Source organism: Mustela lutreola, chromosome 9 (genome assembly GCF_030435805.1).
Source record: "Mustela lutreola isolate mMusLut2 chromosome 9, mMusLut2.pri, whole genome shotgun sequence".
Lineage (NCBI taxonomy): Eukaryota > Metazoa > Chordata > Mammalia > Carnivora > Mustelidae > Mustela > Mustela lutreola.
Window position 1 is genome coordinate 109,067,331 of NC_081298.1, and position 19,521 is coordinate 109,086,851.

A 19,521-nucleotide genomic window follows, 5' to 3' on the forward strand; every position below is an offset into this window, starting at 1 on the left:
AGGTGATGTTGTTGAGGCAGAACTAACACTGCAGCTGTTCTACCTCTGGGCTTCGCTGTGTGAGGTCCCTCTGCTCCTGCTAGCGTGGACCAAGTTATGTAAATGTGCTCCCCCTGCAGGGCTGGGGTGCTGGGCCCTATCTGCCGCTCCATCTTCCATGGGAATAGTACATCTGGAGGTGTGCAGGGGAGATAGGAGATGGCAGGACAGGACAGGACCCCAGTTCTCATAGGGGTGGACACACCAAAGGGAGCAAGGGCATCAAGCAGAGATACAAGCAACCTGCTCTAGAACCTCAAGAAAGGGATGAATGCTCATGGAAAAATTTAAAAAATATTCTACACTGTCACTGTGACTATCCCCCAAAGAGGCGTAGGAGTAAAATGGCAAATTAAGAGGAAGTACACAGCCACGATCAGAATGAGCAAAGACCTAGTGATCTGAGAGCACACACGTGTTTTAGGAAAAGGAGGCTGTCTCATGTGTCAAAAGCAAAGAGGCAGAGAGAATGGGGGTGATAAAAGCAGGAAAGATAAGCTGGGATCTATAACAGATCATATGGCTTCCTTTGTGTGTAATAGAAAGCCCAACTCAAATGCTCCAATGAAGCTACAGTATTCAAGACCATGTGGGAGGGGCGAAGAATGGGCACACAGTTTAACAGTACAGAATAGAGAACTCAGAAATAGACCCACACTAACACAGCCAATTCATTTCTGACAAAGATGCGAAAGCAATCAATTCCATAGATTAACGATAGTCTTTTCACAAATGATACTGGTCATCTACATGAAAAATAAAAGCAAACCTTAAGCTAAATGTCATACCTTAGATAAAAATTAATTTAAAAAGGATCATAGACTTAAATGTACTACGTAAAATCACAAAGTTTTTAGAAGATAACATAGGAGAAAAATTTTTTATCTGGGCTTAGGCAAAGAGTTCTTAAACATGACAGCAAAAACATGATTCATCAGCAAAAGTTAAATATTTTTATTCACATTAAGAGAATACGAAGACACACACAAAAAAGAGATAATACAAAGACAAGATACCAACTAGGAGAATAATTTTTGCAAATTGCATATTCAAGAAAGGTACTATATCTAGAATATATAAAGAGCTCTGAAAACTCAACAGTAAGAAAAACAACAACCCAATTAAAAAATAAACAAAAGACATTAACAGACATCAAAGAGGATATAAAAATGGCATATAAACACAAGACAGGATGCTCAACGTCCTTAATCATTACAAAAATGTAAATAAAAGCCACCACGAGATATCACTACCCATCTATCAGAGTAGCTAATAACCAAATTAAACCAAACCCCAAAACTACTGATAATACCAAGCGCTAACAAGAATGCAAAGCAAATGATCTCTCATACACTGCTGGTGGGAATGTAAAAGTATAGCCACTCTGGAAAATCTAGAAGTTTCTTTTAAAATTAAACATACCCTTTCCTAGTATGACCTAGTATATCACCTTTGGACTTTTTACCCTAGAGAAAAAAGAAGTTATGTTCACTCAAAAACCTGTACATGATTTTTTTTTATAGCAACTTCGTTCATCCTTGCCCCCAACTGGGAACAACCCACGTGTGACTCAATAGGTGAATGGATAAGCAAACTGCTCTATGCACTAGGAGATACACAGCAATCAAACAAGGAATGAACTACTGATCTCACTAACTTTAATGGATCTCGAAGGCATAATGCTGAGTAAAAGAAGCAAAAAATTACAAACTGTATGATTCCATTCTCAAAAACATTCTCAAAAAGACAAAACTATAGTCATGGAGAACAGATCAGTGGTTACCAGGAGTCCACCATGGGGGCAGAGCATGACTACCAAGATGTCACAGGAGGAGGTGTTTTTGGGTGATGAAACTGTTCTGGATCTCAACTGTGATGACAGACACGTGAATCCATTTATGTGTTAACACTCAACAGAACTATATACCAGAAAGGGCAAAAGAGTAACACTGTATGATAATTTAAAAAGGATTTTTATAAAGATTATAAATGGTCCCTATCTCTTCCACAATGACTCAGGAAAAAAGTTCAGTAAGAGGCTACTCTATTTCCAAAGAGGCCATATGAGAGAGGAGGGTTGAATGTCACAAGTAAAAACAGACGACTGTTGGCCATCAAATAGCCCTGAATGTGAGCCTGGATATTTTTACTGTAGAATTTACTCTTATGCAACATGAAACTCCCATGCCTCCAACAATTATTAGAAAAATCCCACCACATACCAGAAAACTGAATGGGAGTAAAATTGCTCATCAATGTGAAATGAAATCCATTCAAGAGGATGGCGTGTAGCCATTCACAGCCAACTGTCTGGAGGCTGCTCTGCCAGGGAGGGGTGCACACTGGGATGGGGCCATCAGAGAAGAGCCAAAAGCAGAGGCTCTGCAACCCAGGTGCCAGTCCTGCCTCCATCATTGCCCGATCTGTGAGTCAGTTTCCTCACCTGAGACTCTATTACTAGTAAGGACCTCCTGTGGTTGCTAGGCCATTACTGCAGCACTATACGCAAAACAAAGCCTCTGCAAAGCGCTGGAGAAGAGTCAGCCCCGTGGATGGCCTGCAGGGAGGCACGTAACCTCCTGAGCACCAGCCTGTGAATCAGGAGGCATGGAATGAACAGCTGGGATAGGAATGGCCGAAGATGCCAATGATTGGATAAGATGTTGCCGATTGTAGTTTTGTTTTGTTTTGTTTGTTTTTCCTTTTCCAGGCTTCTTATTATGTTACATCTTTCTTACCCGTGGAAAAAAGGAAGAAAGGGTGCCTGGGTGGCTCAGTTGGTTAAGTGACTGCCTTCGGTGCAGGTCACCATTCTAGAGTCCCAGAATCGAGTCCCGCATTGGGCTCCCTGCTTGGCAGGGAGTCCGTTTTTCCCTCTGACCCTCTCTCCTCTCATGCTCTCTTTCTCTCATTCACTCTTTCAAATAAACAAATGAATAAAATCTTTAAAAACATAAAAATAGGGGCCCCTGGGTGGCTCAGTGGATTAAGCCGCTGCCTTCGGCTCAGGTCATATCTCAGGGTCCTGGGATCAAGCCCCGCATCAGGCTTTCTGCTCAGTGGGGAGCCTGCTTCCTCCTCTCTCTCTGCCTGCTTCTCTGCCTACTTGTGATCTCTCTCTCTGTCAAATAAATAAATAAAATCTTTAAAAAAATAAAATAAAATAAAAATAAAACTAATAAAAAAGAATAAAAACAAAAGAAAAAGAAAAAAAGGGAAGAGAAATACTGTCATGCTGAGTCCCCTATTTTGGATTAGGCCCTTCACCACTTCGGAGAAGCCTCAGTGATTTTATAATAGTTCTGAGATGTGGCTATAATTTCCTAACTCTGGCTAGTGAGTGTGTGGGTGGAAGACTTAAAGAAGTCATGAGGAAGAGAACAAAAATCTGAGCATGAGACCAAGGGGAAGTGAAAGAAGAAAGATGACTTATACCTCCCTGGGAGTAATAAAACAAGTAAAAGAAAAAGAAAAGAAAAGCAAGGAATGACCTTTCACATCCATAACACACAGCGTCAGCAGGACATAGGAAAGAAAGTTCCAGAATGTTTGCCCTAAACTGGGTCTCAAGGTTTTGTGTTTGTTTTTCAAGCGCCTTGCCAAATTCAATAAATGGCTGTTCCTGCAGATTTGTCTATCTCCTGAGATAATGACTTTCCTCATTATGCCCTGCAGTTGGGATGAGGACTTTCTCTCCTTTCTCGGGGGCCCTGGTCGGTCATCTGTGTGGGACCTGTGGCCACATGCCGGTGGATATGGTGCCTCAGTCTAAGCTCCATATTCTGTCACGTTCCCTTGTGCTGGGGGGATTCAGACTTGATTCAGACTTAGGGGCAGGGTTGAAGGAAAGTGTGCCAGCCTGCTGATTCACGACAGGCTTTCCGATCCGGAGGATGGAGGGGCTCTTGATAATCCAAAAGGTGGACGGGGTATATTCATGCTCAGTGTCCAGAAAAACAGCTCAGTGCAACTTCCTCTGGGAATGAAACGGATCCTGCTTCTAGTGATTTCAGAGTGAACGAGCTGGAAAGAGGAGACTTCAAAAGAAAGAGGCCGCTCTGTCAGCATGTGGGGCCCACCGGGCTCCACAGCGATAAGGCTGGAGCCATGAGAATGAGCGCCCAGCTGGCTTCATCCCCCCATAAAGTGGGAATTGTAAGACCTATGCGCAGGCCTGCTGTGAGGACAAAAACCACATTTCAGCCCCAGGGTGCATAGTGAGCGCTGAACAGAGGCCACACGTCCTCTCCCTCGCTCCTTTATTTTCAGGGTTAGCTGCTGAGGTTTCCCAGGCCTTGTCACAGAAGCCTGGGGGCCGTTCAGAGTCAAGACGACTGGGTAATTACCTTGGGTCCTGTCTCCAGTCGGGAATAGAGTAAATATGTGTGCAGATCCCCATACTTCATGAAGGGTAAAATCACCATGGGCTTTGGGATGCCCTGAGAGCTCATTTCTATACATACACCTGAAATTAAAACCAGAGAAAGTTACAAAGAGCCCTTTGTTACCAGTAACCAGAAAAGCACTGCAGGAGCACAGGCCAAATTGAAACCATGTGCTCTCGAGGTAACAGTTAAAAACAAAATAAACATGAGGCGCCTCGGTGGCTCAGCCGGGTAAGCCTCTGACTCTTGATCTCGGTTCAGGTCTTGATCTCAGGGTCATGAGTTCAAGCCTGTGTTGGGGTCCATGCTGGGCATAGGGCCTCCTTAAAAAATTAACAAATGAACAAAATAAAATAAAGTAAAAACCCATAAATCACAAACAAGTTGTATTAGAATGTGGAACACATGCTGGGTCCACTTCTTGGTAATAATTATTTTTTTTCTTTCAGATTAGTAACAATCTTTGCATGAGAGGTCTCAAAAATTAATCAGTTAAGAAGCATAGCCATCTAGACACCTGTGGAGTTTTTGTTACACTGAGCCTAAGTGAGGGGTGACTGCGAAAGAATTCAAGGGCAAACTAGTTTCCTGGGATAGTTAATACCCGATCAGGTGAAAAAGCCTGGGGCCATCAAATGCTCAAAACTATAAAAAGAATTTTGAGGGCCAGGAGGTAAAATTCACATGTCTAAGTTTTAACAGTTATACGCAGCAAACACCATTTATCCCTAAAAGTTGGAACTAGGGCTTGTCGCCTGCTGGCAGGCTGGTAAAGCTCTCCCACATCATGGCCCATCATCACAAAGCATGATGGTTCTCAGTCTTCAAAAATCAATAGCTACAAAGGAATAACAGTGGTTTCTTTGAAATGATTTGGTATCCAAGCATTATTTTTCATATCTCTCTGCAGTTTCGATTGTAGTAAAACTTTGAAAGTTCCCCCAAAGAATTGAGCACGTATCCAGACACAGGAGAGAAAAAAAAAAAGAAGTCAGTGGAATATTCAATTATTTTTAGGTCGCTGTTCTGTCTCGGGATTGTAGCACTGATACAGCAAAGTCTTGATAGCTACAGGGCCACAAAACCAAATTCTATTAAATCGTGTCCCGTGACGCTGGCAGTATTAGATCCCAGCAAACCATACTTGAAAATACGTTAATAAATTGTTTCTCAAAGATTGATCGATGGAATTTGTCTACTTTGACAGCTTTATCCTACTGGTATTTGATTCATGGATAACTTTAAATCAATATAAATTATAACATAGTTTAACATAAACTTTTGTCTTGCCTTGGAGTAAAGTGGGGGCCCCTGTTTTCACCCACAGTCACCTAGACCTCTGTGGACACTAAACGTTCCTGAGCCCTTGGGGTGTCCAAGACACACAAGTCCATTTTTGTCATCAGCCTCAGAAAATATAATTGTAAGAAGCCTTTGGGGTGAAAAACTCAATGTTGTCAATTACTGTGGTGGTCATACAAAGTATAAACTTATCTGCCCCAGAGACTTTTCCTTTGGCATGGAGTGGATTAGCCAAGCCCCGCTGCCCCCCAAGTCCCACATTTCTCTGAGGTACCTAGGAGTCGGATGACGTTGGGGTGGCTGAAGTCTTTCATGCACGCGGCCTCACTGAGGAACTCCTCAATCTCTCGCTGAGAAAAGTTGTCCACTAGGAGAGAGGATGGAAAATGGTAGACACCGATCATTTACTCAGTGAAGGGGAAGGAGGTAAGGGCAATTTTGTTCTATAAAAGCAAAATCAGGAAAAGGCAAAACTACAGTAACGATAAAAGATGAGCAGTTGTCAGGCATGGATGGCTGGGCAGGCACAGACAGAGGGACACAGGAGATTGTAGGGCAGGGAAACTTCTGCATGATACTGTGATGGTGCACACAGGACACTGTGTTTGTCAAAACCCAGAATGTTCGATACAAGGTGAAAGCTAATATAACCTATGGACCTCAGTTACTAATGTATCACATGGGTTATGGATATTCAATTGTAAAAAATGCACCACAGGGATGCAAGATGTTACTGTAGGGAAGATTGTGAAGGGAGAAGGGCAGATGGCAACTCTGTATTTTCTGCCCAATTTTTCTAGAAATCTAAAACTGCTCTAAAAATTAAAGTATATTTGTTAAGACAAAAACAAAACGAAACAGAAAAACCCAACAGGGGACGCCTGCGTGGCTCGCTGGGTTAAGCGTCTGCCTTTAACTCAGGTCATGATCTCAGGGTCCTGGGATTGAGTCCTGCATTGGGCTCCCAGCTTGGTAGGAAGCCTGCTTCCTGCTCTCTCTCTGTCTGCCTCTCTGCCTGCTTGTGATCTCTCTGTCAAATAAATAAATAAAATCTTAAAAGAAAAAAAAAAGCCAACAACCCTGAAAGTCAAATGCAACTGATCTGTTGCAATTATTTTTGCCGTAAAGAAAGCCAGAATACACGCTTCTCTCTATCTTGCAAGGCTAATTGCTCAATCATGCCTTGGGAACTGGATATGCTGTCCTAACTTCCACGCCACGCCATTTTGGGATTAAACCAACTCTAGAGAGACATCTTGAATTCTATATTATGTTAGGTGAAACAAGTCAGTCACAAGAGTGTAAGTACTGTGTGATTCCACTTTTACGAGGTAATTAGAGAGGTCAAATTCATAGAGACAGAAAGGCGGATGGTGGTAGCCCGGGGCAAGTAGGGGCAGAGGAGATGGGAAGTTGTCTGATGCCTATGGAGTTTCAGTTTTGCAAGATGAAAAAATTTTGGAGGTGGATGGGGGAGGGGATGGTTGCACAACAGTGTGAATGAACTCAATGCCACTGAATTACGCTCTTAAAAATGGTTAGGATTGGGGTGACTGGGTGGCTCAGTCATTGGGCGGCTCCCTTTGGTTCAGGTCATGATCCCAGGGTCCTGGGATCAAGCCCCGCACTGGGCTCCCTGCTCACAGGGAGTCCGCTTCTCTCTTTCCCAATCCCCCTGCTGGTGTTCTCTCTCTCTCTCTCTCTCTCTTAAATAAATAAAATCTTTAAAAAAGAAAATGGTTAGGATGGTACATTTTATGTGATGTGTATTTTAAAAACAAAGAAATGAGAAAAACAAAGAAAAAACAAACATAAAGCCAGGCATGCCTTAGGGAATTTGCTATAACACTAAGTCTAGACTAAAATCATACATGCGTGTCTCTAGCATAGGGTCTGGACATTCTATGGGCTTTGTATACATTAATCTTTTTCTCCTAAAATTAAGGCAAATTTAAGAAAAGTAAAAAAAAAATTATAGAGATCTGCAAAATGTCTGCTACCTTTGCCCTCACCTATTACCTTTGCTAAAACCATGAGGTGGGTGGAACAGAAAGCATAGGGTACACCTGCAAACGCCACCCATCCCACTCCTCCCCAGGGGACCAACATTCCCGGCAAACGTGGGAGCCTGGGATGCAGAGGCCAGGTAATTAGCACAGATGCAATTCTTATGCAAGTAATTCAAATCAGTCAAAGAAGAGCATAGCCAAGGCCAGAGGAAACAGGTTCCAGGCCTAGCCCCTTTTACAAGGTCCCCTACACCTTCCACTGGTAAATGGGGACAACGGAGAGAGCCTTCACACGGATCAGGTTCCAATAAAAACGCAAGGGGCAGGAACGGAGCTGAATGTGGCTCAGCCCCCTGACTTGGCCCTGTGCTGGGTTCAGCTCCAAGGACCACTCTAACTTCACGCGTCTGGGTTTTCAGAGGGTAACACTTGAATCTACTTCTGAGTCGTACTGATTTCTTCTTCCTGTCTTCCTGATGAAAGGTAAGAATGACTGCAACATCCTTTGGCACTTATTCCATAAGTATTGGCCACTATTCTAGACATAAAAGGTTTTGGAAAGCAGAAAGCACTAGTCCAGTGACTTACTGGTTATTAGCGTTCCTTTTTGTCCCTGAAATTAAAACTTCAGCCTCCAGTTCTGGTTAAAAAGTCAAGCTACATGCTTATAATCCAATTTGTGTTTTAAGGCCCAGGAGACAGTGAATTTAAATTTTAGGAAGGAACCGATTTTACTCCTTGATCCAAAATAATATTGAATGGATACAGGAGGTGAACGAGGAAGTAGTGTTAAAGACATTAACAAACGGAGCACCAAATAGTGTCTCTCCATCTGAGTCGTGAGGACAACTGTGGGCAAAATGCCCAAAAATCACAGTCTATTTTGTGGGTGCTCAGCTGGACACCTGAAGAATAAAACACAATCCTGCCTCCCCAGGCCCTAGAAATGCCCTTCTTGGGAAAGGGCACGAGGGCAAATGTGGTCATATTCAGCCATTGCAGCCTGGTCAACGTGCGGTGATGAAAACGTCCAGCACAACCTTCTCCCCTTCAAGCCATCTGACTTCGACAAGTCACGACGTCTCTGAGCCTCGTTTCCTTATCGAGATCGGCATCTGCACAAATTCTGGAGCGCCCTAACTAGCATCTGTCTTTCCTTTTGTCAATGCCGTAATTCATTCTCCTCCACACTGCCACCAAAGTGAACTTTCTAGAATGTGATCTGCTTTTGTTCATTTGCTTAGGATTCTTACTGGTGTTCTGGTACTCGTAGGATAAAAGCAGATTCTTTGTGACGAGTTACAGGGCCCTTTCTGCAGGCTGCAGGCTCTCGTCCCGGCTTGTTTGGACGTTCCAGCTTGGGATCACTGCTCTTCATATACCCTTGACCCATAAATATCTATCCTCTCTCTGGGAAATGTCCCTTCAAGGCAGCCCACAACTTCCTGAGGACTGTGCAACCATCCTCAAGTGAGGAAGTGGTCCCACCGAGCTGGCTGGATCAAACAGACCAACCCCTGGGGTCAGAGGCTGCCACCAGATCAGCTTTGTCTTGGAAATCCATGCTTTATTTTATTTGTTTATTTATTTATTTAAAGATTTTATTTATTTATTTGACAGAGATCACAATTAGGCAGAGAGAGAGAGAGAGGAGGAAGCAGACTTCCTGCTGAGTAGAGAGCCCAATGCAGGGCTTGATCCCAGGACCCTGGGATCATGACCTGAGCCGAAGGCAGAGGCTTTAACCCACTGAGCCACCCAGGTGCCCTGAAATCCATGCTTTATTTTGGAGTCCTTCGCTCTACTAGGTGAGAAAGGGAGGAAGGGGGAGATACAGAGAGAACAGGACAGAGAGGAAGGCGTGGTGTAAGTAACAAACATAATTTCTTTGAGTATAAAGTATATACCATGAAGATATGAAGAGCTCCTGACGGTCACTTTCCCTCTGTGACCACACAGTGTTCTGGATGGCCTCCGGACCCATCAGTGACTGAGAGCATGACACACGAACCCCCTCACTGGCCTTACAGAACACCAGGTTACTGCCCCAACTGCCCACACCGGCAGGAAGGTGTTTCATCAGCGGTAACTCACACTTCATGGTCTTCACAGCCACTTTCAGAGAGGTCCCATCTTGCTGCTTAAGATTTCCTTCCATCACAGACCCGAACTCTCCTGTGAAGTAAGATGACATCTATACAGATTATGGAGAATCTTCCTGGACCACAGAAATGCTACAGTTCTCCCGGGGCTGTTTTTACGTGACCGGAGAGTGACCCATATGCGGCAGCCGGGCAGAGCCCGATGGGGTCACCCACACTCGCAAACCAGGGACACAGGCCATGCACAAGCTTGTCACAAGCTGCTTGTGACTCCTGCTTGTCACAAGCCTGCTTGGCTCAGGCTCAGCTCAGCCCGTCATTTTATTAAGCATTATAACTGATCCAATACACTTAGAGAACAACGTAGAAAACGTTACTGACATTTATAAAGTAGAAATTCTTAATACCATGATCATTCATCCTAGTATCAGTTTGACAAACTACGTATTTTCACTTTTGTTCCTATTTAACTAATTAGGAAAGTGTCCAAGACAGTAAACTTAAGAACCAGAGGTATTTAGAGTAAAGAGGAAACTGACCAATGAATTGCACGCTTTTTCAATGAAGGAAGGGAATTAATATTTTTCAAGGCCCTACTGTCTGTGCAAGGCACCATAGAGGTCCTTTTCATATGCCTAATCTGAGTGTCAAAAACCACTATTCACTTTTTCATTTTAATAAATTATAAAATAGAACTATCTGCATTATAAGTTAAAGTCACAAAATGGTGCTTTACATAATAAATATATATATAAAAATACTGTAAATGGCTTATCCTCTTACCTCACATTTTAAAAAGAAATTAACTGCTTACCTTCGCCCAGGATTTTTCCCAGAATTAACAGATTCCTGTCAATCACAACATCTTCTAGTTTATTTTGCAGTTCCTCGCTGACTCCCAAGCTATGCACTATAGAGGAGGGACAGAGTCTGTATTAAGAATTGTCAGTGTATTCCCTTTCATTTGAACATTATTAAAATGATACATACAGCCCTATGAAGGAGTTAAACATGTCCTTCATTTGGTACGCATGGCTCTCCCCACAAAAAGCCTATAATAAAGCATCACCCTTAATTCTGTTATGATTAAAGTGAGGAAAATGAATTCTTCAGGGCAAGATTAATTCTGAAGGATTATAAAAATCAGAATCATGTTTCTCTTCCCACCATGCAGTATCAGCAGCCAGAAATCAGATTCGTGAGGGTACTGGGGGGGGGGTGCCCTTGATTTAAAGGAGAAAGGAAGATAGTAGGTACTTTTCTAGTGGAGTATTTGCTATTTTATCCCTAACTACAGCATTCAAAAGAGCCATCGGCTTACCTCCCCCATCCAATGCCAGGGAAAGAGGCCCAGCAGCCATAAGTAACACTGAGAGAACAAGCTACCCTTCTACCTATGGGATATGGAATCTCATTATAAAGTACTAAACTGAGTACTTGCGGGAAAGTGGAGAATAAGATCTTCTACAATAAGGTATCAAAATGCAGCACTGACAATAGTTGTTACTAATAAGATGAATTAAACAATTCAATAACATTGGCAAATGACTCAGTTTGTGCCATAGTTAAGAAAAGTAAAAAAATAAAATAAATAAAATAAAAATTAAAAATATTCTTCCTTGAACAAGTTCCTGTTTCAGAGCCCCCTTTTCTATCCTACTTATATATTTGTTTTACTGTTTTTGCTTTTGGCAAGCATCCAGAAGCTCGAATTTGATAATATTTGCACCTACTTTCTACACTGTTTCTTAATTATTCAAGAACGCAGCTGTCCATTTATTCTCACTCTTCAAACTAGAAGGCTCCACTGCGATGCAGCAAAACTCAAACCATAATTGTTATGAAGTATGTTGGCAAATTCTTCTCTGAGTGGGTTGCCACAGAAAAGTGAGAAATAAGCTTAGATATCATGTCAATTGCTTTGCTGTTTTCTTTAAAGCCCTGACCTCTGACCACATCTTCTCCAATCACTGTAGTGAGTTCCTGTTTGTGGTGTTAGGAGTCTTTAAACCCGGCCACTTTACCACAGGGCCCACTCGAAAGTTCCAGTAAACTGGCCAACAGTGGCGCACATGGCGACGACGTCTGACTAGCTACTGCCGGTTTCTGGTTTCTGAAGACTTTTTGCATGTTAAAAATATCCATTCTTCGACTCCTTTGTTAGAGATCTACTGATGTATTCATTGTTCTTTCTTTGCTCTCAACTACTTTAACTTTTGCCAGAAAAGGGAAATGAATGTTAACTTACAGGTGAGTTCGATGGCTCGCCGACAGAAGGATTTCTTTGCTATATAACTGACCACTAATTCTGAATCTTCCTCTGCAAAGGCGTTCCTGGGTGAACAGAAATGAAGACATCCCATACTGTAAGAAATGGGCTCCCGGGACAGAGGCTCGTTTGACAAGGATGTCATCAAGCCACTGCCTGTTCAAAATGCCTCTATGACAAAGACATTTCCCACTGGAAGAAAGAGGTTTCTTCCCATAGCTCTATTTCAGGTCTGTTTAGCAAAATCAAAACAACTCTGTCCAAGTACCATCAACAACACAGAACAATTGAGGAGCTCCCAATGGCCCAAGCTGTAACTGTCTGAGCAACAACATAAAGTAGTATTGGATTATAATTCAAAGTATAAAATGAACACCCCAAGTCCATGCTGGTATGTTTGTGACTGAATACATAAATGAGGTGTAGAGACAAACCTCTGCAGAAGAATTCCAAATATTTTACGGAGATACTCTGCCCTTTATTTTTTTATTTTTTTATTTTTTTAATTTTTTTAAAGATTTTATTTATTAATTTGACAGAGAGAAATCACAAGTAGACAGAGAGGCAGGCAGAGAGAGAGAGAGGAGGAAACAGGCTTCCTGCTGAGTAGAGAGCCCGATGCGGGACTCGATCCCAGGACCCTGAGATCATGACCTGAGCCGAAGGCAGCGGCTCAACCCACTGAGCCACCCAGGCGCCCCTACTCTGCCCTTTAGAGGTGGAGGAAGTGTAACTCCTCATCCTGGTAAGCGTGAGCTATGCATGTTGACTTATTTCCAAAGAATATAGTAAGGAAAGAAAGAAAAATAACCATGTCTCATTTAAGTGACAGAATTAATGTTAGAACACAAGCATCTTGTCTTCTAGGGCAGTGCCTTCCTCTCTCTATGCCAGGCTCCTTGTCACCATAGGGCTTTTGCATGTGCTGCTGTTTCTGGTTGTAACAACCCTTCCCTTTGTCTTTCACCTAATAACTCCTGTTCTTTCTTCATATTTTAGTTCAGGGATCACCTCTGCAGGGAGGTCTTTTCTGACTTTCTTAATGCAGTCAAATTCTCCCATTATACACTCTTACATATCCCTTTATATGATTTAACACAGTTGTCATTTTATATTTACTTGTGTGATTACTGCTTGATTCTCCATCAGCTGTGAGCACCCATGAGGGCAGGAGCAGTGCCTGTTTTTGTTCATTCTTGAAAAGCCCAGGTTCTCACCTACAAGGCCTTCACATATTACTGAGCTACTCTTAAAACTTCTGCAGAGGTTCTCTGCATCTGTTTCACAATGAGCTCACAAATAACACCTAGACTCTGGGATGCACATCAGTCAACTACATGTTCAGGATTTAGATCAGAGTTTTTCATTTCTTTAAAATAGTCATTCTTGGGCTACCTGGGTGGCTCAGTGGGTTAAGCCTCTGCCTTTGGCTCAGGTCATGCTCTCAGGGTCCTGGGATCAAGTCCCACATTGGGCTCTCTGCTCAGCAGGAAGCCTGCTTCCCTCTCTCTCTGCCTGCCTCTCTGCCTACTTGTGATCTCTCTCTGTTAAATAAATAAATAAAATCTTTGAAAAAAATACAATAGTCATTATTAGTGGGGCCTGGATGGCTTAGTCAGTTAACCGTCTACCTTTGGGCTCAACTCATGGCCTCAGGGTCCTGGGATCAAGCCCTGCTCAGTGGGGAGTCTGCTTCTCTCTCTTCCTATGCCCCTCCCATCTGGCTTGTGCTCTCTTTTTCTCGCAAATAAAATTAAAAAAATTTTTTTTAAATAGTAATTCTTAGAATTTACATACTAAGATATAATAATTATAGGGACAGAATTAATAAGTACTGAAGGATAGTATCCTGACTAGGATGGATACAAATAAAGGGCAGTTGAGTTTCTAGTCTCAAGCCCCCTCTCTATGCCAATTGAAAGTTTTGGAGTGGAATGTTCTAGAAGGACTGTTACGATGCAGCAATGAACAAAGGTTGCTCAGCTCCCTTCAAAACAGTCACTCACCCTCCCTCCCTCTGTCCCATTCCAGGCTGTCAACAACCTGCCTCTTACAGAATACTTCCTCTGCTCTATGAGTGATAAACGGGATTTCATGGAAATCCAAACTCATTACAGAGGGACTGAAGTAGAAAACAGTCAGAAACAAATCTGCACACCTAGCCTTCTTCTCATAGGTTGCCTTAACATGCCTGCCCATCTCTGTTGATACTTAACTACTGTTCTAAAAGTCAGATATATAGAAAATTAGAATAAGAGCCTCTTTTACACTTGAATGTGAAAATGTCAAATTCTTCTCTCTTAGAAAAAATCACTGATCATTACAGAAAATGCATAAAATACAGCAAAAAAGGAAAACACAGAATCATCTACACTTACACCATCCAGAATAGCTAATGCTCTGGTGAATTTCCATCTGATGTTTTTGTCTATACACACATTTCATTTGTTTTTAAAAAAATAACTAGGATTATTTTTAAGACTTCTAACAAAAATCCTCATTTTACAGCAATCAAGTTTGAGTACTGAAGGCCTAGTGATGCTCTTCTCCGTAAATGAGCCTCTTTCAAGTCTGGCTTCCATTGCTGGCTGCCTCCAGCCTAAGCATGGAAGCTGCCTGCCCCCAGGATGTACATAAGACAGGACCCCCAGCTGAGTACAGGGGTGAGGAGCTGAGCCAGCAGGAGAAGCATTATCCGTTGGCAGAACAAGCATATGATACCATGGAGCAAAACATTTTAAACTGGGGAGACTTACCCAAACTTTGTCTCCTGGATTCTTTTTCTGATGATCAGAGAAATATATAAAACTGACCCGATAAAAACAAATCCGCAAAAGCAACCGAGGATGATGAGCACAGGATCTGTGTTGCCAGGTGCTGGGGTTGATGAGGGAGCAGAATCTATCCAACCTAGTAAAAAATCAATAGGATCCATTGAAAACATCCCATTGGGATCCAAAATATGTAAGAAACACCGGCTCGTAAAAGGGAAAGAAGATAGTCAAAACCTCTAGAACTTAGTCCTTGCATATTCCGTGGTCGGCATACGTGGGCAGTCCTCACTCTGATGGTGAGAGAGGAGACCACGCACCGTGATCTTAATAATTAAAGGGGGACTCTCTCCATGTCAGTTTTGAATGTATAAGGAATTGGAAACAATGGTAAAACCCTTATTTATCTGGTCTACTTTAATTTAAAACACCAGAAATGTTGAGAATTCAAACTACATTTCTTTGTAGAAAAGCTTATCATGAGTAGTTTGAATAGTATCTCTCTTCTTCTGGTCCCATAACTAAGATATGGCAAGAGTATATTTTCTGCGCCCTGAAGAATTTTCATACTCCCTTCTGGGTTTGGATTAATTCCCCCCATTTTACCCTCAATGCTTTCAAAGCTGTGAACTATCTCTGAGCGTTCCTTTATGTGAAGACTGTGGCTTGCATAACTTCCTTGGGGCCATCTTCCTCTTTTGGGGGCGGCCACTCGGCTCATGTGATAAAGTCACCTTCGCTGTATTACCTGTACACAGAGCTAGTCAGTCACATGGCAGCCGTGTCTGCATTCCCACAGCCAGCTGTGTCTTCCACGCTCCGCATTCAATTCCAAGTTCACTTTGCCCCGATACCCTTTCTTTCTTTGCCGCCCTTTATCTTTGTTCACCAACACCCTCTTTCAAGGACTTATTTTTATCAAGTATCAAGTGTCTTCCTAGATGCGTGTGATTTGAATCATGGGAGTACAGTCTGCAACCACTGAGAAACTTTGAGACAAGTGACAAGACTGGTCACAATCATGATGTGCATCTGTTACTTACGTAGGGGTTTGTGGACGGGACAGCTGGTGGCAAAGTGCAGGCTTCGTGCAATTACAGAGACTACATGATGGTAACTCAAGTTCAGACCATGTCATTGGGGAACCAGTGTGATTTAACCCAACTGTGGTAGCTGAAATGCATGCATGTTGGAACTGTGCAAAGCAAGGACTGTCGGAAGGGCACAGCTTTATAAGACGTTGGAGTGTTTCCCATGTATGAAGATGAGAGCTCTGTCCTCTTAAACTCTGATTTTTTTTTAACCTATGCCCTTAGAATCAGAATCTCATGTCTCTTAATTTCTACCAGGGAAACACACTTTGCTTGTCATCACCAGTTAGTAATGTTCCCTGGATATAGAGCCCATGGGCTGCAGAAACTGTAATATGGCTCCCTTTCAGCATGTTTGAGGGTCAACACAACACACATTCAAGAATTCAGTCGTCCACGCCCAAGTTCTGTCTGCTGCGGGTACAAAGACCCAATTTGTAAATGCAAAAATCATATTGAAAGAGATGCCCGCGCATGAGTGAGCACGATAGCAGTTTAATATCATGAGCTTACGATAGCAGTTTAATATCAAGTGACCCAGAGTAGTGAGAGTCAGAACAAAGGGGGCTCCCCTGGTCTAATGGAAACGTCTGGGGCCACACGGGTCCTCACAGGGGCAGCTTCCCAAGGTTACTCCAACAACATGCAAAAGATGGCACACAGGCTGAGCATTCAGCTTGGTGAGCCCCATGCCGTGTAAGGACAGCTTCCGAAGGCAACGCTTCGTGTTCTGTACCGATCACGTCAGCAAGGCTTGGATGAGTAATAACCCGACTGCTTAAATAACGCAGAAAATGGACACTAGCCCATAAACAAACAGTACCCATTATAGAGAGCTAAGGACTGGCCACACTGCCTGTCCAACGACATCACTGAAACTAAACTCAACAGGGCAAGTCAAATTTGGTATTCCAAAAGGACTCGTCTCCTTCGTGACTTCATACTACCATCAGCAGTAATGGTAGAGGGAGGACTCACAGGTAGCAGCACTCTGTGAAGTGTGTTAGCCTATCTTTATACGATAAAACGATTTTTATCATTGACAACATTTCCTTCCATCTTTGTGTTTCATCCTTAAACCAGAGGCCCATCCCACAGGTCACTCTCGCCATCTGTGCATCGCCAGGGCTGACAGAGGCTATCAGCCGGCAAGGAACCTGGCTCTCACCGTGTGCAGGGATGAATATTTTCACTGGGTCACTGAAAGGCCCGACGCCCCCGCTGGTGACAGCGGCAATCCTCACTGTGCACATGGCGTTGTGGACTTGAACAGAAATCTCAGCACGACTGCCATTCCAGCCAACTTCTTCAGACAGCTCTTTCTGGGGACAGAAAAGGAAGGAAGGGGGATAAAATACTGAGGCGCCAGGGGCATGTCGCCAGCTTGCCCGCAGTTCCTCTCGGGGAAGTCGTCCACCCGCATCCCGGAGCGCAGTGGCCGTGTTTCCACCGTTTCCCTTCCTCATTCAGGCCACACTGACGGAACCAAAAGGTGGGCAAGGACCCAGAAAGGGCTAGCAGCAACCTCAGGGCTCGGGGCCTGTCTGGGTCAGCTAAGGCTGTGAGGGCATGGCACTTAGGATGGTCAGCAAAGAAGCCTCTGGACGGGAGGAGCATGTAGCAGAGGCAGCCGGATGCCTCCTCGAGACCCCTGCCCTCAGAACCACCACAGCCTAACGCCCAAGAGCCACACTGTACCTTGACACTGACCTCCTGCCAGCGTCCCTTGAGCCAGCCTGAATGGGCTCCTGTTCCTTACAATTATAAGTGTTCTGGCTAAAATCTACATTGAGGAGGCCACAGGCACTGTTTGCTTCCCCCCCCACTCCAGTGTAATATATGCACAATTTTCTCAATTTTCCAAAAATCTAGTTTCACTTTTACTTATTTTATTTTATAACCACTGCCATGCAACATGTGCCATGAAAACATAGGTAAAATGATTTTGGGGGGAAAAAAAAATAACCGGACCTCAGTGCCTCTGTGACACTACCCCCTTTGTTTCCAAACCTCGACGATGCTGTCCTCTGGCGTAAGGAACTAATTTTATGTTGGGGACTGGGCTGGTAAAGGCTGAAATGAGGCCCCAGGAACTGGTCTTTAATCTCTGCATTTTGGGAGACTTCTCTGATTTCACAGAGAGACCGAGAGAAAGGTCACACCACGTGGGTGGGGTACAGATACCATGGATCACAGAGAGCAGAGGCCTGGTTGGGGTGGCAGCTTTATTCCCTAGTCACCCTGTCTCACGCTAATCACTTTTTTTTTCCTTTTAAAGATTTTTATTTATTTATTTATTTATTTGACAGAGAGAGAGAGAGAGAGAGAGAGATATCACAAGTAGGCAGAGAGGCAGGCAGAGAGAGACGGGGAAGCAGACTCCCTGCTGAGCAGAGAGCCCGATGCTTTGGGGCTTGATTCCAGGACCCTGAGATCTTTTTTTTTTTTTTTTTTTTTTAAAGATTTATTTATTTACTTGACAGACAGAGATCACAAGTAGGCAGAGAGGCAGGCACAGAGAGAGGCGGAAGCAGGCTCACCGCTGAGCAGAGAGCCTGACTCGGGGTTTGATCCCAGGACCCTGGGATCATGACCTGAGCCGAAGGCAGAGGCTCCAACCCACTGAGCCATCCAGGTGTCCCTCATGCTAATCACTCTGACTGATGCCAGATGGGGACGGCTTAGCTCTTAGGGAGAGGGCAGTCCCAACACTGGCGACCAAGGGGGTAACTGGGTCAGCCACCCAGAGACTTTCTACATCTAAACAAGCAGTGTCCCTCAGGACTCAGAAATACCCTCAGACAAGGGATGAAAGGGGAAAATAGAGCTTTAAGATATTTTTGTTTTTTCTACCACCCCTACCCCCAAGACTGGGTGCCAAGGAGATTTGTCATTGATTTCTTTTTATTAATTAAGTAAACAAAATAATAAATTAACAATTTTTTTGGTATAATCAAGCAGAATCTTTTTTTTTTTTTTAAAAAGAAACAGTATTGGGGCGCCTGGGTGGCTCAGTGGGTTAAGCCGCTGCCTTCGGCTCAGGTCATGATCTCAGGGTCCTGGGATCGAGTCCTGCATAGGGCTCTCTGCTCAGCAGGAGCCTGCTTCCTCCTCTCTCTCTCTCTGCCTGCCTCTCTGCCTACTTGTGATCTCTCTCTGTAAAATAAATAAATAAAATCTTAAAAAAAAAAAAAAAAGAAACAGTATTTTATTTATGGCAAACTCAGTTTTGCTTATGAGTTTGTTGGCATTCTCTATTTAATTGGGGGATGGAGATCATCAAATAGAGCAACTCTAAAGTCCAGACCCATAGTGACGGAGTCCTGTAGTGAGTCCATCTGGTAGCTGAGAAATAACATGTCTACTTCACAATTTACTCCCTAACATTCCTGAAAGTGCAAAAAATGTCATGTCCAATGAGGGCCATCAGGCCTGCTTCCAGCTTCATGCTTTTCCATGTCTAAGGAGTCAAATATATGTATTTGTGAGAATTTTGAGAATCTTAATTCTCAAAATTAGGGGGCATGCATAACCGTGAAAGAATTAAATCCCC

General features: G+C 43.4%; 1 protein-coding gene across 1 annotated transcript in view; it reads right to left on the minus strand.

Moving 5' to 3' along the window:
- The window catches only part of MERTK (MER proto-oncogene, tyrosine kinase), a 113,157-nt gene that overhangs the window by 12,755 nt on the left and 80,881 nt on the right, over positions 1-19,521 (minus strand). Inside the window, exons 9-15 of the mRNA XM_059188380.1 lie at positions 17,137-17,290; positions 14,863-15,016; positions 12,086-12,171; positions 10,652-10,747; positions 9,830-9,910; positions 6,001-6,093; positions 4,386-4,504 (exon numbers count right to left, since the gene is read on the minus strand). Of these exons, the coding sequence (XP_059044363.1) occupies positions 4,386-4,504; positions 6,001-6,093; positions 9,830-9,910; positions 10,652-10,747; positions 12,086-12,171; positions 14,863-15,016; positions 17,137-17,290 (783 nt within the window). The remainder of the gene's footprint in view (positions 1-4,385; positions 4,505-6,000; positions 6,094-9,829; positions 9,911-10,651; positions 10,748-12,085; positions 12,172-14,862; positions 15,017-17,136; positions 17,291-19,521) is intronic.